The sequence below is a fragment of the Rattus rattus genome, chromosome 5, assembly GCF_011064425.1.
Source record: "Rattus rattus isolate New Zealand chromosome 5, Rrattus_CSIRO_v1, whole genome shotgun sequence".
In the NCBI taxonomy this organism is placed as follows: domain Eukaryota; kingdom Metazoa; phylum Chordata; class Mammalia; order Rodentia; family Muridae; genus Rattus; species Rattus rattus.
In genome coordinates this window covers 62,060,621-62,086,696 of record NC_046158.1, presented here as the reverse complement: position 1 = coordinate 62,086,696, position 26,076 = coordinate 62,060,621, and the positions used below count along the sequence as shown (strand labels likewise).

The following is a 26,076-nucleotide window of genomic DNA, read 5'->3' as shown; positions in this document are numbered from 1 at the left end:
CTTGACTATAGTGAATTAGTATTTCAGATATCCATGTTGTCTTATTGTTCTAGGCCCATCTTTTCCTTCATTAAATTCTTCCTGTATTCTGACTGGGTAAAAGGGACAAGGGCAGATGCTGTCCTTATTCTGGAGATTAAATTCTCAACCACACAAAGCAGATTAGAGTCTTAGCTAATGTCTCGTAGTGAGGAGGAAGTTCTTCTGAGCTGAGCTGAGAGATAATACTGATAAAGTAAGGTTCCTGGGAAAGAGAGGACAGCCTCTCTATTCACAATTAGACTCTGAAAGAACCTGAAGTCAGATTTATGTTAGCACTCTTTCTTGTTTTTCTTGTTAGAGGTATCTAAAGCATGCCTCTTGATTTGAATGCTATGAATACTGGATATGTGTGCCCCCTCCCACCAAGCCTTCCATAGGATTTAGAATTTCTTTCGTCTGAAATTGGCTTAACTTTTCCTCATATTCTTTGCTCCATTTTTAGATATCAGGAGAAATCTAGTTCTTTGTTCTTTACTTTTTTTATGAAATGCTTTACAGATTTACATGTCATTCTTGCATAAAGGCCTGATGATCTGCATTATTCTAATTTTAGTATATGTACTGCCAAGGTGAACATTGTTTTTTTTTTTCCCCCCTGTGGAGCCTACATGAACCTTGAACTGGCAATTGTACTTTCCACATTCTTTTTCTAAAAGAATTATTTATTTTATGTCTATGAGTACACTGTAGACACTTCAGACACACCAGAAGAGGGTATTGGATCTCATTACATATGGTTGTGAGCCACCATGTGGTTGCTGGGAATTGAACTCAGGACCTCTGGAAGAGCACTCAATGCTCTTATCTGCTGAGCTTTCTCTCCAGCCCTTTTTTCAATTCTTAACCATTAGAATTAGTCTCTAGAGAGGTAACAGTGGAGAAATCCAAGGTAGTTGAGATTGGTTCAAAGCTACCTGTAAAGACAGAAGGGGAGCTAGAGAGGCAGGTAGCATTGGCATGCTTTGGGCTATTAAACTGGTTGTCAATGAGAGATGGGTCCACAAACCGTAAGTTGCTTCAGAGACAGGAATGTAGTTGGTACTCATAGTCAATCCCTAGTTCTTATGTCTGGTTTGTAAGGAGATAAGGTGAATTGTAAGGCTGTGCAAAGATTCTGAAGAAACAGACCTTGATGCAGGGGGTTAATGCAAGATTGTGTCATTCTGATGTAAACTGAAGAGTTTTATGGGAAACTGGGATACTGCTGGATAAGAAAGATAAAGGTACTTTGGGATGTCAGAGGAATTGGGATGTCACTTAAGAATTACATATATGTAAGAAGGCTGAATCTCTATAGATTTGTGCTGGTGCCAAGGGAGTTTATTTCCTACTTTATCATCTGCAGGTGTCCAGGACTAAGCCTGGATGTGTCACCTGCAGTGCCCATTTACAATGCGATTATGTTCCTTTTCGTGCTGGCCAACTTCAGCATGGCCACCTTTATGGACCCAGGAATTTTCCCCCGAGGTAAGACCTTTCTGTACTCTCATGTAAGTTCCCTGTTATCATTAAAAATAATTGTGTGGTCAGATAACTATTGATCTTGGGCTTGTAGGATTTTTGGACACTGTTACTAGAACATATATCACAATATCTAGTTAATTTGGTTAACTTTGGATCTAAGCTTTATTATTTAAATTGTATTGTTATTTAAGGTTTTTTTTTTTTATAGTTTGATCATATTATTTCCCATCCTCCAGCTCCTCCAAGATCTTTCCCACCTCCCTACCTACCCAACTTCATGTCCTTTTCCTCTCAAAACAAAAAAACAGTAAAACAAAAAAAAAAAAAAAAAAACAAAAAAAAAAAAAAAAAAAAAAAAGGAAAACAAATTAAACTACTATATATGCATACAAACTGGGTTTGCTTTGTGTTGGCTTATTATTGCTCCTGGGCTTGATACCCAGTATCATTCCATTAGAGAAACTGATTTATTTCTTTTTCAACATGTATCGATTATAAATAGCATCTTTTTTATGATTTTTTAGAAAGATTTACTTTATGTATGTGAGTTCACTATTGCTGTCTTCAGACACATCAGAAAAGGGCATCAGATCCCATTACAGATGGTTGTGAGCCACCATGTGGTTGCTGGGAATTGAACTCAGGACCTCTGGAAGAGCAGTTGGTGCTCTTAACCGCTGAGCCATCTCCAGCCTGCAGTCAGTGCTCTTAACTGCTGAGCTTTCTCTCCAGCCCTGTAAATAGCATCTTGAATAGGGTTGCACTTTGGTCTGCTTCTTTGGGTGAAATCTTTGATTTTTATTCAGAAATTTATTTATTTATTTATTTATTTTTTTGGTTCTTTTTTTCGGAGCTGGGGATCGAACCCAGGGCCTTGCGCTTCCTAGGCAAGCGCTCTAACCACTGAGCTAAATCCCCAACCCCCAGAAATTTATTTAATCTTATACACTGAGTAGTGTTAGGTACAAATGAGAAAGAAAGTATGGGTACAGTTCTCTTAACCACATAGACATGGATGTAGTTATTTGCTCAGAGAAATTAGTGAAGTAAGAATAGGTGAGAGACTTTACCAAATAGAAGACAGGAGGGCAGTTTCAGGTAAAGGAAGAACACACATCATTCTAACCATGGAATGATGAAGTTATCATTGCTGGAGTATTATATAGTATAGTATATGGTGAGACCAGAAAAAGGTGAAACCCAGACCCGGGTTGTAAAGGACTTCATTTGCTAAATTAAACAAGTAAGCTTCTGGTAAATATATTATACCTCTTCCTTTAATACTAAAAGGTCTTGGGGTTGGTGATTTAGCTCAGTGGTAGAGTGCTTGCCTAGAAGCATAAAGGCCCTGGGTCCCCAGCTCCAAAAAAAACCAAAAAAAAAAAAAAAAGGTCTTAAATTTGCAAAAAATAACTCTTCAGACAGTGTACAGGCTTTGGGTTTGGCTTTGGCAATAATATAAACCATGAAAATTTGGACTTAAGACTAGAATTACAGCTTTTTCAGAGGTAGATTCAACAGAATCATTTATGACAGCTTAATGGGGCAGAGCAGTGTGAAAAATAATCTACACCACCCTGAGCATGCTTGATCTTGTCTGAACTTAGAAGCTAAGCAAGTTAGGCCTGTGTAGCACTTAGCTGGGAGAGGAGAGTTTTATTGTGGTAGTTTCAAGGTTCATAACTTGGGTGATAAATTAGATGCTGATTTTTATAAACTGAATGTTAAATAGACTGTATATTTGCTTTTGTTTTTTCCATGCTAGGTATTGAACCAGGCTTTAGTCAAGTACTATATTCTGAGACCTAGATAATGAATTTGAGGTATTCCTTGGTACAGTTAACCAGTAGGCAATTGAATAGTAGGAGTTAAATACTTTGTTTTAGCAATATGCAGCTATGGTATTTGAAAGAGCAGGAGTAAGATTATCTAGAGAAAGAAGAGTCAGCTTAGGAAAGAGAAGAGGTAAGATCTGGTCAGTTCTGCCATTTTTATTATGAGTATGGGAGAAATAGTCATTGAAGAGGGATTGAACAAGGAGGAGGAGAAAGTAAAGAGAAAGCTAAGAATTCATAAAGTAACTGACTTACTACTAGTATGGTAACTCAAAATCGCCCTTTGTTTTGCTTACTAAGAATCGATTCTGGAGGTTGGGGATTTAGCTCAGTGGTAGAGCTAAAGGCTCTGGGTTCGGTCCCCAGCTCCGGAAAAAAGAAAAAAGGAAAAAAAAAAAGAATCGATTCTTTAAAAAATTATTTTTATTTTTAAATAGGGTCTCATTCAAGGCCCTGGTTGGCCTTGAATTCTGCATTAGCTTCCTGAGTGCTCTAATTACAGGTGTGAACCACTATACCTGACTGAAAAGTTTATCTTAATAGTACTTTAAGCGGTGTGTTTATGTATAAGGAGAAGGTAGAGGTGAATTACAGTTGTTTGCAGGCAGTGAATGGAAAATGAGCAAGCAGTCAGCAAGCATCAGATTTTCTCTTTTAAGAAGTAAGCAGAGGGGGTTGGGGATTTAGCTCAGTGGTAGAGCGCTTACCTAGGAAGCGCAAGGCCCTGGGTTCGGTCCCCAGCTCCGAAAAAAAGAAGTAAGCAGAGAAGAAGAGAGAAAGTTTGTGACCCCAAAACCAAGGAAGAATACTTTAGTGAGTTTATAATAATATTTAGTGAGTTTAATAATATTTTAAGTGAAAAGAAAACTTTTTACAGGACAGAAGCATGAGGAGATTGAGCCAGAGAAGAATGTGAAACCTAAATTGAAGAATAGGAAAAGCCGAAAGTCATCTTCTAGACAAACGGGATCCTTTCTGATGCATATTGAAGTCCTGCTCATGGAGGGAGTAGGCTTTTCTTTGGAAAGGGGATGGGAATAAGAACTATCATGAGTTAGAGGTAGAGAGACCGTGAGCTAACAAAAGCTATTACTAATGACATCTACTTTCCTCACAAGTGTAAGATGATTTTTCTAAGTGGACTTGGGTTAGCAAGTGAGATGAGGTTTTCCTGACTGTCACTGTACTTGGAAGACCCGTGTAACTGATCGTTTGGGATTTCTGTGAGAGAAGGTTTGTGGCCCCAAAACCAAGGAAGAATACTTTAGTGAGTTTATTAATACTGATTCATCAGATACTCAGTATATACTATATGAAAAGCCATGATGACCATTTGTGATTTTTTTTTCTAATTTTTTTTTTGTTTTTTTGAGACAGAGTGTCTTTGTAGCCCTGACTGGCCTGGAACTTGCTCTATAGACCAAGCTGGCCTTGAACTCTACAGAAATCCACCTGCTTCTGCCTTCTGAGTGCTGGGATTAAAAGTGTGCACCACTACTGCCCAGCTTTTAAAATGTTTTTAGGGTCATTACTTTCAAATAGCTGAGTTCAGAAGGTGTGTGTGTGTGTGTGTGTTGATAAGTGATGAAAATAATTATTACTGTTAAATGAGTTAAGTTCTATAGGTGATAATGTGGAAGAATCAGAAATTTTAAAATGCCAAGCATTTGATTTTCCTGTTGAAAAGATGTGTATAATAGAGATTTTTGTGTCAAGATGATGGTACATGACATGGTGGTAGGACAGTTGTTTGAGCCCAGGTTTGAGGCCAGCCTAGGTAACAAAGGGAGATTCCTTATCTTTAATTAATTAACTTGTTTTTTAATTTAATTTAATTTTTTGTGACAGGGTTCCTCTGTGTCGCCCTGGCTGTCCTGGAACTCCCTCCATAGACCAGGTCGGCCTCATTCACTAGATCCACCTGCCTCTGGCTCTTTGATTGCTGGGATTAAAGGCATGCACTGCCCATTTAAAAAAAATAAATTAGGGGGTTGGGGATTTAGCTCAGTGGTAGAGCGCTTGCCTAGCAAGCGCAAGGCCCTGGGTTCAGTCCCCAGCTCCGGAAAAAAAGAAAAGAAAAAAAAAAATAAATTAGGCATTAGTTAAATCTTTGTTTAGGAATATTGCAGAGACAAATGCTACATGCAACTTCATAGTCTAAAGAGAACTCTTACATTGTGGTATACTCCCTTTATTTTGAAGGACTTTTTTTTGTTTTGTTTTCTTACATTGCTGAGGATTAAACATAGGGGCTTGCATGTGTTAGACAGTAACGCTATCTATCACAGCTACATCCCTGAAGATTGTGCATGTGAGCTGGGCATGATTGCACACCTTTGGTCCCAGCTCTGGAGAGAAAGGCCGGCAGATTTAAGTAGTTTTCAGGCTAGCCAGGGCTATGTAGTAAGAGCATGGTGGAAAACAAACTATCATTTTTATATGTCACTATTTAGGCTTATTTACATATAATATGTATCTACAGAAGTAATAAGATGTCTTTTTCCTTCCAGTCTGGGGATTGAACCCAAAGTCTTGTGCATAATGCACAAGAGATCTGCATCCTCTGGGATTAAAAGTGTTTGCCACTAAGCCTGGCTGAAAACTTCATTTTCCACATTCTTTCTAGATTAATTATAAAAGTAAAAATTGTCCTCTGCATATGAGGGGGAAAGTAATATTCATTGTTTCAAAAAGGGGTAGTTTCTGGAAGTTGAAAACTTCAGTAGAGGCAAATTGGAGTTTGATTAGCAGTGTGGGGGAAAATGGAATTAAAAGAGCAGACCCTTTGAGCAAGAGATTCGTTTGTGGGGGAAAAGGTAATTATGTATTTTGAAATGTAAATTATCTTTTAAGATAGATTCATAATATGTAAACCAAGGGAAATCACCATATGTTTATCACTCTCTGAGCACCTTTCTTTTGAACCCTACTTCCCAGTGCAGAGTACACTTCCTCCTCATCTGTGATCCCACAGTGTATGTAGAATTGTTCTCACAGTATTAGTTAATAGTTCCCAGTCTCTCTTACTCATTAGATTGTGGATTTCTCCCCCATTTTAAAAAATGATTGGGGTTGGGGATTTAGCCCAGTGGTAGGGCGCTTGCCTAGGAAGCGCAAGGCCCTGGGTTCGGCCCCCAGCTCCGAAAAAAAAAAAAAAAAAAAAAAAAAAGAAAAAAAAAAAAAATGATTGTTTACTTAAATATAAATTATAATTAAAGATTGATTACAAGGGGGGAGTATACTGACACATGCCTTTAATACAGCACCCATGGAGGCAGAGGCAGAGGCAGGGGAATCTCTCTGAGTTTGAGGCAGGCCTGGTCTACAGAGTTCCCGGACAGTCATAGCTCCACAGAGAAATGTTATACAGAGAAACCCTGTCCTCAAAACAAAACAAAACAAAACTTAACAAAAATTGGTTTTTATTTACTAAATTTTGTGTTTGTGTATGTATGTTATTTATTTTGTATGTGTGTATTGTATGCATATTTTTTTTTAGATTTATTTTATTTATATATTAGTACACTGTAGTTCTCTTCAGACACTTTAGAAAAGAGCATCCCATTATAGATGGTTGTGAGCCACCATGTGGTTGAACTCAGGACCTCTGGAAGAGCAGTCAGTGCTCTTAACCGCTGAGCCATCTCTCCAGCCCGGATGCATATTTTTTATGTTCACATATGGAGTCAGTTTTCTCCTTACACCTTGTGAGTCTCAGGAAGCAAACTCAGGTTGTTAGTCATGGCAGCTAGTACATTTACTGGCTAAGCTCTCTCACCAGCCCTGAATAAATTTTTTACTGAATTTTAATACATATGTAGATAAGACAAAAGTAAGTAAAGTATTAATGCATTTTACAAGATCATCAATGTTCACTTATAGCCAGTATCACTGTGAAAGAAGGTGCACTGGGGAAGTTACTAGTATCCATTAACAGATTGCTCTTTTTTTATTTTGATTTTTTTAAGATTATTTATTTGGGGGCTGGAGAGGTGACTCAGTGATAAGAACACTGAATGTTCTTCCAGAGGTCCTGAGTTCAATTCCCAGCAACCACTTGGTGGCTCACAACCAACGTGATCAGATGCCTTCTGGTGTGTCTGGAGACAGCTACAGTGTACTTGTATACATAAAATAAATAATTATTTAAAAAAAGATTATTTATTTGGACTGGAGATAAGGTTAAGTAGTTAAGAACACAGGCTATTATTCTTAAAGAGACCACAGGCTTTATTTCTATCACTTACATGGTGGCTCACAAGTCTACCTCTACAAGCCTCTGAGTACTCCATGCTTTTGCTGTATATACATGCTTGTGGGCGAACACTTGTACACATAAAATAAAAATAAATGTAAGTTCAATTCCTGTGAACCCATACTGAAAAGAGAACTGACTCCTGAAAGTTGTCCTTTAACCTCCACACACATGTGCTCACATATACACAGATTTTTAAAAATTTAAGTAAGAGTATATATTTTTGCTATTCTTGATATGAGGGAAAAACTTCTGTTCTTAACCATGCAGTATGATGTGAGCTGTGGGTTTGTAAAGTATAACATTATTTCGAGGTACTAAAGAAACTGTTTTGGTGCTAGAGAGCTTCAATTCACAGCTCACAACTGCCTGTACCTCCAGCACCACCAGGGGATCCCACACCCTCTGGCACACACACAGACACACAAATGCACATGCTTACGTGTTAAGGAGCTGTGTTTTGAACATCCTATGTTCCTAGTACTTAATAGTTTGCGCATATTTGTTTGTAAATTTTTCTCTTTTCTAGCTGAAGAAGACGAAGACAAAGAAGATGATTTCCGAGCTCCCCTTTACAAAACAGTGGAGATCAAGGGTATCCAGGTGCGAATGAAATGGTGCGCCACCTGCCGCTTTTACCGCCCTCCTAGATGCTCCCACTGCAGTGTCTGTGACAACTGTGTGGAGGTAAGAGCACTGGGCGGTGAGGTGAGACTCTGTTTATCCTTACTATATGGTAGGTTCTTTTTTAATTAACATTTTTATTTTTTTATGTGTTTATATGGATGCTTTTGCCTGTGTATATGTGTGCACTGTGTGCATTTGGAGACCAGAGGTGGATCTCACGGACAGCTATGAGCTTCCATGTGGGAATGAGCCTGAGTCCTCCAGAAGAGCTCTCCAGCTCTCTCTTTAAAAATACATTTTAAAAAGTTTTGTTTTTTATTTTTGTGTGTACCTGGTGCCTGAGGAGGCGAGAAGATGGCTTTAGATCCCCTGGAACTAAAACCGATCGACTGTGTGGATGCTGGGACCAGAACCCAGGTCTTACAAGAGCAGTAACTGCTCTTAAGCACTTGGCTATCTTGTACCCCCTAGAATAATTTTTTTAAACAAAGATTTATTTTTTAAATTATATGTGTTTGTGGGTATTTACATATGAAGTGCTGGTGACAGAGGAGGCCAGGGGCCTCACAGTTGTAAGCTGACTACCCATAAACAGATTTTTGATTCCGTGGCAAGAACAGCATACATGTTAGTCACTGAGCAATCTCTGTAGCCCCTAGAGTAGATTCCTGAAGTATAGTCCTGTGGAGCTGCCTAACCTGCATGGTCCAGCTGAATCGAGTGCTGTCTAGAGTGCAGCACATGAGAGCCAGAGCATGAGCTGTTATTACACAGGGACGCTTTCGCTCTAATAACAGCTTTCCTCACCCCAACATTGGTTCAGTCATCCATCTTGTGGTGACTTAGTGTTATCTCTTGTAGGAAGAGCATGACCTGTGTTTAGTAGCTATCCTTCTGTGTTGTTTTATATTTTGAATGTTTTACCAACATTTGTCTTTTTTGGTTGCATAGATTTTTTTTTTTATTTAAAGCAAGGACTTGCTACGTAGCCCTGACTGGCCTAGAACACATTATATAGACCAGGCTAGCCTCAAACTTTTGTGGCCATCTTCCTATATCTCAAGTACTAGAGATGTAGACTTGTAGCACCATGCCAAACTTTAGATCAACTTGAGAATTTGACTTTTGGCCAACCTCCGGAGTCTTTGCGTTAACAGAAAGCAAAGAGAAACTGCTTTGAATATTTTTTAAATTTAAATTTTTAAAACTTTTCAAAATTGCATAACTAAATGATCACAAATAACAAAAGTAAAACTTATGCTCTGTTACTTAGTTCCTCTTTTCAACAGAAGAAATCTAATGCTGCTTTTTTTGGTGGGGGTTGTTTTTTCTTTTTTATTATGTATGTGGCATAGTTGGGCAGGGGTGGGGAGGTGGACAGGTGGATGTACGTGTGTGCATGGTACACATGTGGCAGTAAGAGGATAACTTGCAGTGCTTGGTTATCTCCTATCATGTGAGTCCCAGTTGTCAGGCTTGGTGGCAAGTACTTTTACCCATTGAACCATTTGGCTAACCCTGGTGCTATGTTTTTACCTTTGTCTTTTGCCTCTCTTTTTTTTTTTTTCTGGAGCTGAGGACCGAACCCAGGGCCTTGCGCTTGTTAGGCAAGTGCTCTACCACTGAGCTAAATCCCCAACCCCTGGTGCTATGTTTTAAGGATGCCTTTTATTCTGTATCTTTTTGCTCCTAGGAATTTGATCATCACTGCCCTTGGGTGAACAACTGTATTGGTCGCAGGAACTACAGATACTTCTTCCTTTTCCTCCTTTCCCTGACAGCCCACATCATGGGTGTGTTTGGCTTTGGCCTCCTTTATGTCCTCTGTCACATAGAGGAACTCTCAGGGGTCCGAACTGCTGTCACGTATCCTTGAATGCCTTTGGTATAGAATCGGGGGTGGGATGAGGGGCAAGTTGAATCCTTGAGTTAGGAAAGGTAAAGGGGAAGTGGTACAGTAGAGCTGGGGAAAGCAAGATAACATTGTTCTGTTTTCCTTGACTGCTTGGAATCAGCATGGCAGTGATGTGTGTGGCTGGCTTGTTTTTCATCCCTGTAGCTGGCCTCACAGGATTTCATGTGGTGCTGGTGGCTAGGGGACGCACAACCAATGAACAGGTACCAGGAGAACTGGCAGGAGACTAAACATGACATGTCTTAAGTCCTAACTAGTGAAGAACTTTAATACTTTCCCAAACAGAATGCTAGCGAATACTTAGTGTGATGGTGTAGAGATTAACAGTAGTGGGGAAAGTGAAGGAGGCCTAGGTCCTCAATAAGTAGAATTAAAGCTTGGAATGGTAGTGCAGACCTAGAATCTTACTTAGGAGGCTGAGGCAATAGGATCGATCTACCTGGACCCTGTCTTCAAGAAAGGAAGACAGTAACCTTAAAAAATGGTCTTGTTCTAATTCTCTTAACAAATATTTAGTCTGTGAATTTATAGAAACAAGTTGGGACAGATTTTAGGAAATACATAGTACTGCTTAAAGATTATTTTTGTGCACATAATAGTAGCTAACCGTAATTGCTTAGTCTTATCTTGCAGTCAGCCTATCTGTGGATTCTTTTTTTTTTTTTATTCATTTATTATATATGAGTACACTGTAGCTGTCTTCAGACACACCAGAAGAGGGCATCGGATCTCTTTACAGATGGTTGTGAGCCACCATGTGGTTGCTGGGAATTGAACTCAGGACCTCGGGAAGAGCAGTCGGGTGCTCTCTTTTTTTTTTTGGTTCTTTTTTTCGGAGCTGGGGATCGAACCCAGGGCCTTGCGCTTCCTAGGCAAGCGCTCTACCACTGAGCTAAATCCCCAACCCCTAGTCGGGTGCTCTTAACTGCTGAGCCATTTCTCCAGCCCTATCTGTGGATTCTTTAGGTTCAATCAAATAGAGATGGTATAGACTTGGAGGGAAAATCACTGAATATATACATCCTTTTTCTTAGCATTGTTATGTAAATAATACAATAATTCTTTATATAACATACTGTATTAGGTATCGATGATGGAGAGATGAGTTAGTGTACATAGGCTATTTGCAGTTACTGTACCCATTATATAAGAGAACTCATCTGTGGATTATTTTAAGTCAATATTCAGAAAGGTACTTAGTTAACCCCATTTTATACAGGAAACTGATATGAGGATTGGCTTCCATGAGGTAGACTTAGAACCCTCATTCTAGAATCTGTTCTTAATCATCACCAGTATCAATTTTTTACCAGAAAGAATGGCTGCACAATAATTTGCCTTTTGGCATAGTCTTACCTACCTGGTTCTTTCTGCCTCCTAGGTTACAGGAAAATTCCGGGGAGGTGTGAATCCCTTTACCAATGGCTGTTGTAACAATGTTAGCCGTGTCCTCTGCAGTTCTCCAGCACCCAGGTACACCTACATACACCCTTGGACTAGTGTTCATTCTTGGTCAAACTTTTGTCTTCTTTGGGCTTGTTCTGAATAAGGGAATTTTAATGGAAAATGACCTTTTAGGGTGGGTTTGCTTTCAGAATGGTGAGTGCTACAAGGAAGAGGCATGCTGATCTTTTAGTGAATTCTTGAGTTCAGTTGATAGTGTTTAGGTACGGCTAATTGCATTTGAGAACTGAGGATGTATACAATTTACCTGCAGAGTGCTAGATACCTGCCTGTAAAGGCCTACTCAAGCTGAAGATTTTCATTGAATTAAATCAGGCTAGGACTAACTTTTACTCTGATAGACTCTGATAGGACTGGTTTTTGGCTGAAGATTAAACTGGGGTCTTGTTCTTTATCACTGAGCCATATACCTCAGCTCATGACTTACTGTGTGTGCACCGTGCTTCCTAGATGGTGTGCAAGTAGAAATTTTGAATGAAGTAGTAAGTGAAAGCCTTCTCACTTTTGCTACCCAGGTATTTGGGGAGACCAAAGAAAGAGAAGACAATTGTAATCAGACCTCCTTTCCTTCGACCAGAAGTGTCAGATGGGCAGATAACTGTGAAGATCATGGATAATGGCATCCAGGGAGAACTGAGGAGGACTAAGGTGAGAAATTAGGAAAGTAAAGCTAGGGAAACCCAGGGAATTTCACCCTCTGGCAAAGAGATAGAAACCTGCACTGAGTGTACATCTTGGTGTTAAAGTCACTTAAACACAGATATTTTCTTCATTACATTTCAAGTTCAATGACAATAGACACTGAGCCACTTTCCATGTCTTCATAAGATGTAACATCTTTCAGATGACAGACGCTCAGCTTTTTTTTGTCCTTTATTATCCCCAAACTGACTCTTGTCCCAGTACTTACACTATGCCGACTTAATATTACCTTAATGTAGTTTCCCTCTCTGATTTCCCTCCATTTATTAGTCTAAGGGAAGCCTAGAGATAACAGAGAGCCAGTCTGCGGATGCGGAACCCCCACCTCCTCCTAAGCCAGACCTGAGCCGATACACAGGGCTTCGAACACACATCAGCCTGGCTAATGAGGGTAAGGAAATGAGCAAGGGCTGGCAGGTAATAGTTGACTTATGGCTGAGAACACCCAGTGGATGATACTTGAGCAGTTTTCTTTGAATAGCTAGAAAAGGGGGGATGCCAGTTAGCAAGAGACAGTGATTGGGACTTCACAGAGAATTACTTTTTACAATCTTATGTTGTATATGTGGGTGGTGCTGAGTGGGTAGATCAAAGGACAACTCCAGGAATCGTTCTTTCCTTCCACTGTGGATTCTGGGAATTGAACTTGGGTCTGTAGGCTTTTATGGCTTGTTGCTTTTTTATCTTTTGAGAGTCTGCCTGAATCAGAGTTTCTCTTAGTATGTTTGATGCATTTGCCCACCACAGATTCTGAAACTAGTATAGATGTTTGCTCTTTAAACAAGCAAACAAACGCACGCCTTTAGTGGGTGGGTCACCAGGGGGCAGAGACAGGTGGATTTCTTAGTTCAAGGCCAGCCTGGTCTACAAGGTTTCAGGACAGAGAGGGCCACACAGAGAAACCCTGTCTGGAAAAACAAAATGAAACAAAGAAACAAGGACTATGTAGACCAGGTTGTTATTGAACTCAGAGGACTTTGCTTGCCTCTGCCTTCTGAGTGCTGGGATTAAAGGTGTGTTCTATCTACCACCACTGACCTTATCATTGTTTTTTAATTTTTATTGTATGTTATGTATATGGATGTTTGGCTTGCATGTGTATATCTGCTCAGCATTTATCCTCCTGCTTCAGCCTTCTGAGTAGCAGAGACTGTAGGCTTGTGTCTAAGCACCAGGCCCAGCAGAGTCTTCAGGCACTGTAGCAAAATCTTGTTCCCTAGGCTTTGCTTTTATTAGGTATACATGATTCTACCATGTCATTCCCTGTACTTTCAGAAACCCCAAAAAGTTTAAAGAATTAACTTTACTAAAAGTAGTTCCCTCTGGGTTTTCCTCCTGTAGATAGCAGTCTCTTGGGCAAAGACAGCCCCCCTACACCTACCATGTACAAGTATCGGCCAGGTTACAGCAGCAGTAGCACATCAGCCGCCATGCCTCATTCCTCCAGCGCCAAGGTACTGTGTACTCTAAGAAGTGGGGTCATAACCTATGTTAGTTCTTGAGGAAAGGAGGGGGGAACATAAAAGCCAAGGGCATTTTTCGATTATTGACATTAATGGAGTTGAATTTCCTTGTTGTGTTTTTCATCAAAAAAAGGAGCAGTGACGCATACTAGATAAAACCACTAATTAGTGTCAAATCTGATTTGAGAAACGACTTCTGCCAAGTTACTTAGTCTCTGTAAGCCTCATTTCCTGCATCTTAAAATGAGGTATTTGTTCCGAGTCACAGTTTTTTGTTAAGGGCAAACTATATGATGTCCAAGTTTGAAATGTACTTACTACTGGCATGTAATTCTGTTCCGCAGTCGATCTTTTTAGCTATCAAAAGGATTGCTAAGACTGTTTTACACTTTTTCCACAGTTGAGTCGTGGAGACAGCTTGAAGGAACCAACTTCAATTGCAGATAGCAGCCGCCATCCCAGCTACCGCTCAGAACCCAGCTTGGAGCCAGAGAGCTTCCGGTCTCCCACTTTTGGCAAAAGCTTTCATTTTGATCCTTTGTCCAGTGGTTCACGATCCTCCAGCCTCAAGTCAGCTCAGGGCACGGGCTTTGAGCTGGGCCAGTTGCAGTCCATTCGTTCAGAGGGCACCACCTCCACCTCCTATAAGAGCCTGGCCAATCAGACACGCAATGGAAGTCTATCTTATGACAGCCTACTCACTCCTTCAGACAGCCCTGATTTTGAGTCAGTACAGGCAGGGCCTGAGCCAGACCCACCTTTAGGCTACACCTCTCCCTTCCTGTCAGCCCGGCTGGCCCAGCAACGGGAAGCCGAGAGGCACCCACGTTTGCTGCCAACTGGCCCACCACACCGAGAGCCCTCACCAGTCCGTTATGACAATCTGTCTCGCCACATCGTGGCCTCCCTTCAGGAACGAGAGAAGCTGCTACGACAGTCACCTCCACTTGCAGGCCGTGAGGAAGAACCAGGCTTGGGAGACTCAGGCATTCAGTCAACACCAGGCTCAGGCCATGCCCCCCGTACTAGTTCCTCCTCAGATGATTCCAAGAGATCACCCTTGAGCAAGACTCCACTGGGACGCCCAGCCGTCCCCCGTTTTGGCAAACCAGATGGGTTAAGAGGCCGGGGACTAGGGTCCCCTGAACCAGGCACAACTGCCCCCTACCTGGGCCGATCAATGTCCTATAGCAGCCAAAAAGCCCCATCTGGTGTCTCTGAGACAGAGGAAGTAGCACTGCAGCCATTACTGACACCCAAGTAAGTATTTGTCTTATCCCCCTTCGTTCAACTTAATTAGCAGAAGGCATCAGGCCTTTGGCTGTACAGGATTCTAGTATCTGGGGATGCTGAGAACTCTTTTCACATTTGATTGCCTTCATGAACAATTCCTCCTTAAGAGATTGAAGATTGATAATATTCCCTTAATACTGCCCTCCTGAAAGTTTTATTTGCCAGAAATTAAGGATATGGGAGCTGTGCTTAGGAATGAATTGGGGAGAAAGAGAAATCAGTCTTACTTTAAACATACCAATAAAGTAAAAGGGACTGTATTTGGGTAAGAAAATATGTGAAAAAGCTCACCCACCCCCCAATATTAGACCTTTTGTGTTTTGTGCATCTTTCCCTGATGTCTGTTTCTTCTTTTTCCCTCAGAGACGAAGTACAGCTCAAGACCACCTACAGCAAATCCAATGGGCAGCCCAAGAGTATAGGCTCAGCTTCCCCTGGCCCAGGCCAGCCACCTCTCAGTAGCCCCACAAGGGGAGGAGTCAAGAAGGTGTCAGGGGTGGGTGGCACCACTTACGAGATTTCTGTGTGAATCTTGGCGCCTCCCTTCCCCCACACCTCTGCACCTACACCAAAGGGCCTCAGGTGGCCACCTTCCTTCCCTCAAGGGGCTCCCCTACTTTGCATGGACATTTTTTAAACCACCGATTCCAAGAGGATGAGGCTTGTTTTACAAAATGCCATGGGGTTAAGGAGAGTTGGGGCCCTGAGACTGGGGTGGCACCTCCCCCTCCTTTGATCTTTTAAGACCTTCCCTTCCTTGATCCCTGGACCAGACTCAGTGGACATTTGTGCAATTGCTCGCCCTGGAGGGAACCAGATCATTTTTAAACCAGAAATAATTTTTTTTATTATTGTTACGGATTCTATTTTTTTCCTCTTCTCCGTTACCAGGTGTGTGTGTACATATATATATATATTATAAATATCAAAGAAATTATATATCTATCCTGGGATGGGAAAACAAGGGAGGGATATATAGAAATATATATATATGGAGGGGGATTTTATTCTTCCCTTTCCTTAGACCAGCAGGAAAAGAGAGACATTAAAGTCTTCCTTTTCTCCATGGTTCCCTCTTTTGTCCCAGTTACCAACTGAAGAAGTAGCACCTTCTGGTGCTAAGTGATTAGGAAAGAAACCTGGGTACATCTGGGATTCTGTCAGATAAAAGAACTTGGAGAGTTTTTAAACTCCTTCACATCTAATTTCCCCAGGAAAGGGGTCACAGTTCCATGATGGTGGTGGGAGATCAGGAAGAGAGCTTGGCCAAATTTAAGAAACACCAGGCAGCCCTGCCCTCCATTCTTGGAAGACAGGGATTGTGGTGGGCTTCAGTGAGCCCCTTCAATGCTTCCCTAGAATTTACAGGAAAATCTTAAAATCCAAGGCCAGGAGAGAAGAATCCAAAAAAAGCAATATTTTTCATCATATGCCAAAACAAAAATGGGATAGAGAGAAGGAGTGGCAGGCCTAGGCCCCTCCGATTGTCCCTTGGGGTTTACCCCTTAGCCCACCTCAATATGGTGCTGGGTAGAGGGGTAGCTGGGTTCTAACCTTAAACAGGGAAGACTCCAGCCTCTATACAGAGACCCTTTAATTTTTTTATTCTGATTAGCCATTTTAAACCAACAAAGAATAAAATAAATCCTGATCTAACCAGTTCCCCCTGACTTGTGTTTTGTCTGGTTAAGGCAGAATGGTCTTACGGAGTCAAAAGGAAAACCTCATTCTCTGGTCCTGTTTTTATTCTGGCTATCAAATTAAATGCCTGGCTGGGTGAGAAAAACCTGGCTTTTCATAACAAAAGCATCTGGTTTGTTGAAATTTCTTGTGTTACTCCTCCTTAATTTCCTCTTTAGATAGTAAAAGCAGTGAAGCATGGTGGTGCATGCCTTTGATCCCAGAACTGGGTGGGAACTGCAGATGGGTCTCTGGCCAGCCTAGCCTTCATAGCAATCCAGGGTGGCATAGTGTGATGTCTCAAAAAAAAAAAACTAAAAACTTTTTCAAAACAACCAAATCCAATATTAAACTTCTTGCCAGAGGTTCATTTAAAAAGCATGTAGGGAAAAAAAGGGAGGGAAAGGAAAAGATAAACTTGCCTAGTATACATAAGTCTTAGGGGACAGGCACCAGAGAACGCTGGGAGCACAATGAGACAAATACTAGTTGGTCTTGCCTGCTGAAATATACTGGTGGCTGTGGATCACCAGTTCACGGTGGTATATAAACACAGGTGTAAGCCTTATTTGGGCCAGCTTTCCTGATGGAAGATGAAGATCATCCAGGCACTTTGCTCTGAGCATAATTGGCAAAGTAATTTTGTGTCTATGGTAGGAAAATACTAGCAAACTTGCTTTCACACCATGTTCTCTAGTCTCATTTTGACTTTCTAGCCTGCTAAAGGAGAAATCATGTGATGGCAAGATCCAGAATCTCTTGCATCTTATCTTAGTCCCTTGTCCTAAACTTTGATTCAAATAGAATGGCACTTGTCTCTTAAAAGGCAGCTATGCTAGTCTGTTAAACGCACTTTAAAAGCAAAACAAAAAACCGAAGTCCTGAAATCAAATTGCATAAAGGAGAGGGGAAAAAAAAAGGAAAACAGCTTCTTGTAAAAAAGGATGTCCATGGAAACACCAATTGGACTAAACCATAAAAAGCATGGCCCTTCTCTAAAGTATTAGTCACATGCACAGCAGGGGCTGGCCCCTGTCCAGCCGCTGGATGCCCCCACAACAGGGTCCAAGTGCCCAGAAGACAGTTTTTATCAGCAGGTTCAGTATCACAGGAAAGTCATCCTTGGCAAAGTCCAGTAGTCCTATTAGCGGAGGCTGCTGCTGCTGCTGGCTTGAGAGCTGCCCATACCCGGGTGGTCTGGACTATGTCGGTTCTGGAAAAAAAACAAAAGAATAAGGACATTCAGAAACTAAAGATAGACCTAGCTGGATGTGGTGGTGCATGTCTTTAATCTCAGTACTCTGGAGGCAGAAGCAAGTAGATCTGAGGTAGAAACTAGCCTGGTCTACACACTGAATTCCAGCCCAGCCAAGACTACATCTTGAAACCTTGTCAAAAAAAAAAAATAATAATAATAATACAAGGTGAGCCTGCTAGCATAAACTTGTAATCCCAGTTACCTGGGAAAATGGAGGCAGAAAGACTACAAATTCCAAGGCCTGCCTAGACAATCCAGTGAAACTCGATCTCAAAACTTATCAATAAGAGAGGCTGGAGAGATTGCTCAGTGGTTAAAAGCACTGACTGCTCTTGCAGAGGTCCTGAGTTCAATTCCCAGCAACCGCGTGGTAGCTTGCAACCATCTGTAACGGGATCTGATGCCCTTTCTGTTGTGTCTGAAGATGGCTACAGTGTATTACACAAAAAATAATTCCTTAAAAAAATTATCAATAAACAAAATAAAAATTTTTAAAAAGACTGGACATGGCTCAATACTAAAGCAATTGCCTACCATTAGTGAGGCCCTAGTTAATTCCCTACTACTTCAGAGAAAAACAATAAAAGAATTAGCCTTGGTCAGTTTTGTTAAAAAAGAAAAAAAAAAAAAAGTTTGCCCTAAGTTTTCAATTTTTGGTTCAACTTGAGGCAAAGAATTCTATTTAAAAATGGTAAAATGGTGGCTGGAGAGATAGCTGCTCAGTGGTTATATAAGCATGTACTGTCTTGTAGAAAACCTGAGTTCAGTTCCCAGTACTATCATAGGACTGTGACTATAGCTCCAGGGCTTAAGCCCTCTTCTGGCCACTGCACTAATGTAGGGAAGCACATGTATTCATAAATAATAAAAAGAAGGAAAAGGTGACACAGGGAAAACTTGATGGGTCCCAACCACACCAGCTCCCTACCTTCTTCTTCTTCTTTTCTTTTTTCTTCCTTTTTCGTTCGGGATCCTCCTCTTTTTTCTTTTTCTTCTTCTTGTGATCTGAATCAGATGGTGTTTCTGTAGGAAACATTAAGAGCCTATATAACCTGTTGAGCTTAAGATCTACTGCTATAAACTCTCAAGGCTACAGGAAAATCTAACTCTAAAAATCCTACTACTATTTTTCTCAAGTGTCTAGAAAGGATATAGAGGTCTTGCTAGAGCACCTGTGCTAAGTCACTACTTGCCCAAGAAAGGGCACTATATGAATTTCTTTTTGGGGAAAATCTGGGAGTCCAGGGTAACTAAGCTTCACTGTAAGGCCAGACCATACTTGACAGGGTCTCTGTTTGAATAGGAGGTGCTCCTTACCTGGGGGAACAGGATCCTGGGTACGGCTCTGTTTGTGCTTATGCTTATTCTTCTTCTTGGGAGGCTGAATATGCATCAGACGACACTGCTCTGGCAACTGAGGGAACCAAAAGACGGTCCCGGTGAGCAGAGAGAAAAAATCCTCTACCCCATCATCTGTTCTCAGTAAATTATGAAGGAATAGACTTGGACAGAAAACTACCTCCATGCCTTTCAGGCCATTTACTTTCTTACTCCCCAAAAAGGGACTCACCGGGCCAGTATGGAGGCGGAAACCAGACAGCATGGTCCCTGTGATCGGATTAAAAGAGCCACCAAGAATAGGAGGTTTCTCAATGAGGGAGCGGAGGCTGCTGTTGTCATGGGAGCCAGGAAGATCAATCATCCCGGGGAGGTCAGGCAGGAAGTTACTTAGCTTCTCCTTCACTTTCTTCCCACAGAACTTATTATAGGCCTGTTCCAGGTTGTAGTGTGTAATTAAATTGGTGCTGCCCGTCAGCTCTGTGCTGCCTAGAAAACAGTAATAATAGTTATACAAAAAGCAGGTAACTTTTTGTTAGTAACTCGGAAGAAAATTGAAAGAAAAAACAATCTTTAGACTTACTTTATATGTATGTTTATTTTGTCTGCAATGTTATGCATGTGTACCATGTGTGTCTGGTGCCCGCAGAAGAGGGGGTTGGATCCCCTAGAACTGGAGTTAAAGATGGTTGTGAGCTGCCCTAGGAACTGAATCTGGCTCTTTTGCAAGGGTAACCCATGTCCTGTTGAACAATCTCTCCAGCCCCACGAAGGACTATAGTTTAATGTAAATGAGGAATCTATTAAAGGAGAATTATTGTCTTAGTCACTGTCCTATTGCTCTAGAGAGACATGGCTCCAGGAACTCTTATAATTACAAGAAGGCTTCCTTAGTTTCAGAGGCTTAGTTCATTATCATGTTGGGTAGCATGATGACAGCATGGCACTTGGGAAGGAGTTGAGAGATATCACCAGCACAGAGAGATCCTAGGCATGAGCTTTTGAAACCTCAGAGCCCATCCCCAGTGACCACACCTCCTAATCCTTCTAATCTTTTTCAGTCACTCCCCGGAGACTAAACATTTAAATATTTGAGCCTCTGGGAACCATTCTTATTTAAGCCACCACAATTATAAACCTTTTCAAAAAAGTAAAATAAGAAACCAAACAAAGCCAGGCATAGAGGCACATGCCTTTAATCCCAGCATTTACTTGGGAGGCAGAGGCAGGCGGATCTCTGTGAGTTCAAGGCCAACCTATTCTACAAAGCTAGTTCCAGGACAGCTAAGGCTGTTACATAGAGACCCTGTCTCAAAAACAAATCATATAATTAAACACACATACACACAAAACCAAGCAGAAAAAAATAAAAGCAAATTTTATAAGTTGAACATTCATAGTTCGTTCAAAAGTCTGAAATGTGAAACTTAGTGAATTCAAGCACTCAACAAGTTTCATATTTTAGAGCATTTCACACTTCATATTTCTGGATTCAGGATGTGCAACTGGTTAAAATCTATGCAGATATTTTGAAATCTGAAAAACTGGAAACATTTTAGATAAGCGTATTAGATTGTAGACACTAAACCTGTATGTAATAACATGGTAGCGAGGTATGGTGGTACACACCTGTAAGTGTAATGCTAGGAGACAAGGTTTAGGCTCCCTAATGAGATCCTGTCTCAAACACCCCACCTCAGTAACATATAATAAACAAACACAAAATACTACACCATGGGCTACAGGGATGGAAAGGTGATGGAGCAAAGTAGGGAGAGACAGAAACTCAAAAAAGGAGGAAAACTAACTAGAATAACTTACTTGACATTATATCAAATACTGTTCTGCTTTTCATAAAATGATCTCAGAAACATCTCTGTGTGGATCAGTATAACAACCTTATAGTTCAGTTACAGATACAATATATTCAATGGCTGACTTTTTTCAAAGTAGAAATATGCTAATAATATGGACAAAATAAAAGTAGAACTATCTAATGTACAACCTCACTGATAATTATGACAGCATACAGGTAAAGTGGCCTGTTTATGATATTTACTTGGGAAAGTTCCAGTTCTGAACTGTGAAGGCAGAGATGGTCTTATCCACATGACTGGTTAGTGCACAAGTTATACATTAAAATGTTTCTGACATAAGCACTTTTTTCTGGTCTAGGCCTTACTGCACATGTTCCCTTCTCTTCGCCGTGCAATAACGCAGAAGGCTCATGTGCAGCAGTGTTGGATCCTTAGTACTGTCATACCTCCTCTAACTGGGCACCCTCCTGTTTGTCTCATTTGTCCTGTTTCCGCCAGTGCCCCTCCTTCCCGCTGGTTATGTTTAAGGCTCAGCTGAGAGGGTAGTTGTTGCTTTTCATATTTTTTTTCTTCCAAAAGGGTTTCTTTATTTAACAGCCCTGGCTGTTCCAGAACTTACTTTGTAGGCCAGGTTGGTCTTGAACACAGAGAGATCTGTCTACCTCTGTCACCCAGGAGTTGGGTGGGTGAGCCACCAAAGCCAGTGCTTTTCAGAACTTCTAAAACAGGAGTTCAAGCATATCAAAGTGGCATATCCTGGTAATCCCAACACTCAGGAGGTAGAGACAGGAAAGAAAGGAGCTCATGCTCATCCTTGACTGCAGGAGTTTGAGGCCAGCCTGGGTGACATGAGACTGCCTCAAACAGAAAAGAAGTTAAATAAGTAAACATGAGGGGGCTGGCCAGATAGATAGACAGCTCAGCAGATGACCCAGGTTCCCTTCCCAACACCTGCTGGGCTGCTCACAGGCATTCGTATACAAATCCAGTTAGAGGAAATCTGATGTCTTCTCTGACCTCCTTGGATACTAGGCACGTGCGCACACACAGTGCGTATACACACATGCAGGAAAACATTCATACACCTAAACACTAAAAAATAAATAGGGATTTAACTTCTATTTGAATTGTTGGTTCTCTGAAAATGATTTATAAACCTCTTTAAGCCATACAGCCACCAAACCCAGACAATATTGCTGATGCTAAGAAGTGCATGCTGACAGGAGCCTGATATAGCTGTCTCCTGACAGGCTCTGCCACAGCGCGACAAATACATAGGCAGATGCTTGCAGCCAACCATGGATTGAGAACGGGGTCCCCATTGGAGGAGTTAGAGAAAGGATTAAAGGAGCTGAAGGGGTTTGCAACCCTATAAGAACAACAATACCAACCAACCAGAGCTCCCAGGGACTAAACCACCATCCAAAGACTACTCATGGACAGACCCATGGCTTCAGCTGCATATATAGCAGAGGATGGCCTTGTTGGCATCAATGGGAGGAGAAGCCCTTGGTCCTGTCAAGCTCGATGCCCCAGTATAGAGGAATGCCAGGGCAGGGAGGCAGGAGGGGTGGGGGTGGGAAACACCCTATAGAAGCAGGGGGAGGGGGATGGGATAGGGGGTTTATGGATGGGAAACTGGGAAAGGGAATAACATTTGAAATGTAAATAAAAAAATCCAAAAAAGGGGGGGCATGATTCTAAAAACCAAATTTTGAATTCCCAACTCTTTCTATGTCAATTCTATGCAGATTCATTTTTTTTCCTTTCTTGAAAGTCTAAATATTGTTTATATCATTATGGCCCCTCTATTCCAAATCTGAGAACTCATGTTCTGTAGTTTTAGAAACAAAAAACAGTGGTACGGTGCTTAGGTGCTTATGTAGTTTGTGGAAGGTCTTGAGTGTGATTTTAAGCATGGGGATGCTTAACCTCTATTTAAATTCCCATGGTACTCCAGTCTAATAATTTTTTAAAAATTTACTTTAAATTTTTTTGATACAGAGTCTCTCTCTAAAGTCTTGGATGACTTGGAACTCACTAGGTAGACCAAGTTAGCCTTGAACTGAGAGATCAACCTGCCTCTTGATTTATCATGAAAGATTTATTTTTATCCTATTTGGTGTGTGTGTGTGTGTGTGTGTGTGTGTGTGTGTGTGTGTGTGTGTGTGTGCGCGCGCGCGAGCGTGCGCGCGTGTGCATGCATGTGCAGGTGTGCGCATGCATGTGCAGGTGTGTGCATGTATGTGTGTGTTGTGTTGTGTGGATGTATGCCACATATTATTTGAGTGCCTATGGAGGTCAGTAGAGGGTGTTGGGATCCCTGGAGCTGGAGTTACATACAATTGTGAGGCTCCCATATAGATTATGGGAACCAAGCTTGGTCCTTTGGACAACATCGAATGTCCTTAACTGCATGACCTTAGAGTCATCTTTACAGTTCCAATGGACCTTTTCAAGGCAAGGTCTCATGTAGCCAGCAATGACCTTGGACTCCTGATCTTCCTGTGTACATCTCCCAAGGGCTGGGATTATAGAAGTATACCATCAAGCCTGGTTTGTCAAGTATAGAGAATGAATATAGAGGTCTTTATGCATGCTAAGCATGTACTCTTCCAACTAAACTACATCCCTAGCCTTCCTAATCAAATTTTATTACAACTTAACTTTGGAGTCTAATCAACTACTAATCTTCCTGCAAAATTTCTAATGTATCCAGATTGATCTACGTATCCTCTGGGTAGAAAACAACAGCAACAAAACTGTACCACTATTTCCTTTGAGAAAATAACTTTCTAATTTTGTTTGCCTATATAAATTCTTCAGAGTTCAGTTCAAATGACATCTTATTATTACTGTCATTTTGGCTAACACATTTTGAAAACCATCAGGTAGTTTTAAACACTGCTTCCTGTGTGAAGCATGACTATAAAGTAGTAAACAGACACCCACAAAGATACAAGCACCATCCTTAAACCATGTATTATGGATCTCAAAAAGTAAGCTACAAGCTACGTAAAAACCGGGCTTAATAATCTCCCCTTCTCAGAATCCCACCATACCCAGCGTTTGCCTCGGAGATTCAGTATTTATCAACTGATTTATAAATAAATGGAATAATCAGAACAGGAAATGCAAAAGATAAACTGCTGGAAGAAGCTGGGCATGGTGGCACATACCTGAAGGCAGAGATTAAGTGGATCTCTGTGAGTTCAAGGCCAGCCAAGTCTACAGTGAATTTGAGACAAGCCAGGGCTACATAGTGAGACAAAACAACTATAATAAGGAAAAAAGAGAACTTCTGGAAGACACCTATCATTAAAGCACATACAGTCATTTCTGCTTCAGTCCTCAACTATAAAATATAATACCTATCTATCTAAAAGGGCTACATATTGTACACACCTCACTGATGTGAACTTTAAACTACTGTGCTAATAGCTAATTGGGATAACTGAACTTTTTTCTTTTTTGAAGCAGGATCTCATGTCCTCTAGGCTGGGCTGGAACTCCAGAACCTTCTGCCTTCACCTCCTGAGTGCTGGTATATAGTACCACAAGTTCCCTAAGATTTAACATGTCCAGAACACCTCTTGATTTTTAGCTCTTCAAATTTTTTCTTTCCATAACTTCCTACTCTCAGACTACTATAACCTTTGTACAGGACACCCACAATTCCTCTGTCCGTTTATATTTAGTTCTTTATTTCTGTAGGCTTCACCTTTATCATGTATCCTGTATTCATTTGCTTCTCTACTGCTAAGACCTGGTCCAAACCATTCTCTTTTTTGAACACTGATTTCTGATTATCCCATTTTCACTTCTTATGTTTCTGCTGAATATCTTTAAAAAAATCACTAAATTAGCTCATCCCCCCCCCCCATGTTGAAACTGACTTCAACTTGAACTTTAAACCTACATTGCCTTATAAAGGCCTCTACCTATTTTCCATCAGTACTGGAATTGTTCCTTTCCTTGAATTCAATGTGTCTTCTGCCCCTCAGATATTCTAAGCACACACCCCCCATCTTCCCCTCCAAAACAGGTCTCCTGATGTAGTTTCTTCTATTTAGTATCTCCTCTCGGTCCAAGGACAGATGGCTTTGTTTATTCTTGAATGTTACCTACTCAGAGATGATTCTGTGAACACGCGCCTTATGCGTGGCAGTCAAGAGTTCTACCACTGAGCCACGCCCCCCACAATTTTCCCGAATAACTAACTTTATGAATGTAAGAATTGATTCAATTCTAGTCCTTTCTTTGAGCGGGTTAATCTCCAAGTCCCTGACGAGGAAGGCAACTTGCTATAAACCAACAAGTTTGTGACAGACTTTAAACTAAAATCTTACTGTCTCCAGAAACGTTAAATCAGGTCTCCCGAGTTCCAAACAATGGCTCGTTTTCATAGAGTCACAAACGGCGGTTAGAGAACCCGGATCACAGAACTTCTCGCTAGAGGTAGTCCCAGATATTCACACCCAACCCAAACCCACCCCGGGAAATCAAGTTATCTTTTAGAGTTGTGAATCGCCAAAGGGCTTCTGACACTGTTGCCCACTGGCCACCCGTAGCCCTGTTATCTTACACCTTGCGCTGCAGGATGCTAGCCACAACGGTCACCTAAACTATTATCTGATTGGCTACTTTTGGCCCATTACTCACCTGGCAATTCCCGCATAAGGTAGAAGGGACCGCTTCCAGCCGTCGACTTATCGGCTCCCACGGGGGCCGAGGTCGCGGTCGAAGGTGGAGCCGTGCCTGGACCACCTCCCGGAGGAGGAGGGGGTGGCGGCGGAGGCTTTCCAGGCCCGAACCCTAGTGCGCTTGGTGGCGGTGGGGGGTCAGTTTGAGCTCCGAACAGGGCTGTGAAGTTCTCCATAGCACTCGCCGCTCTTGGTTACCCGGGATCTGGCGTTAATTACT

The 26,076-nt window shown here is 41.4% G+C and overlaps 2 protein-coding genes across 2 annotated transcripts in view; one reads left to right on the top strand and one right to left on the bottom strand.

Annotated features, from left to right (window-relative positions):
* Positions 1-16,719, top strand: part of Zdhhc5 (zinc finger DHHC-type palmitoyltransferase 5) — a 23,200-nt gene extending 6,481 nt beyond the window's left edge. Inside the window, exons 2-11 of the mRNA XM_032903601.1 lie at positions 1,388-1,509; positions 8,126-8,283; positions 9,917-10,089; positions 10,239-10,341; positions 11,520-11,611; positions 12,118-12,250; positions 12,575-12,695; positions 13,646-13,758; positions 14,168-15,027; positions 15,424-16,719. Of these exons, the coding sequence (XP_032759492.1) occupies positions 1,388-1,509; positions 8,126-8,283; positions 9,917-10,089; positions 10,239-10,341; positions 11,520-11,611; positions 12,118-12,250; positions 12,575-12,695; positions 13,646-13,758; positions 14,168-15,027; positions 15,424-15,589 (2,041 nt within the window). The 3' untranslated portion in view covers positions 15,590-16,719. The remainder of the gene's footprint in view (positions 1-1,387; positions 1,510-8,125; positions 8,284-9,916; positions 10,090-10,238; positions 10,342-11,519; positions 11,612-12,117; positions 12,251-12,574; positions 12,696-13,645; positions 13,759-14,167; positions 15,028-15,423) is intronic.
* On the bottom strand, positions 16,640-26,076 carry Med19 (mediator complex subunit 19). Its single transcript, XM_032903599.1, has 5 exons — positions 25,816-26,076; positions 19,569-19,825; positions 19,316-19,412; positions 18,927-19,021; positions 16,640-17,953 (listed from the first exon to the last, which is right to left on the bottom strand). The coding sequence occupies exons 1-5, from the start codon at positions 26,030-26,032 to the stop codon at positions 17,885-17,887; spliced, it is 735 nt and encodes a 244-aa protein (XP_032759490.1). The 5' UTR covers positions 26,033-26,076; the 3' UTR covers positions 16,640-17,884.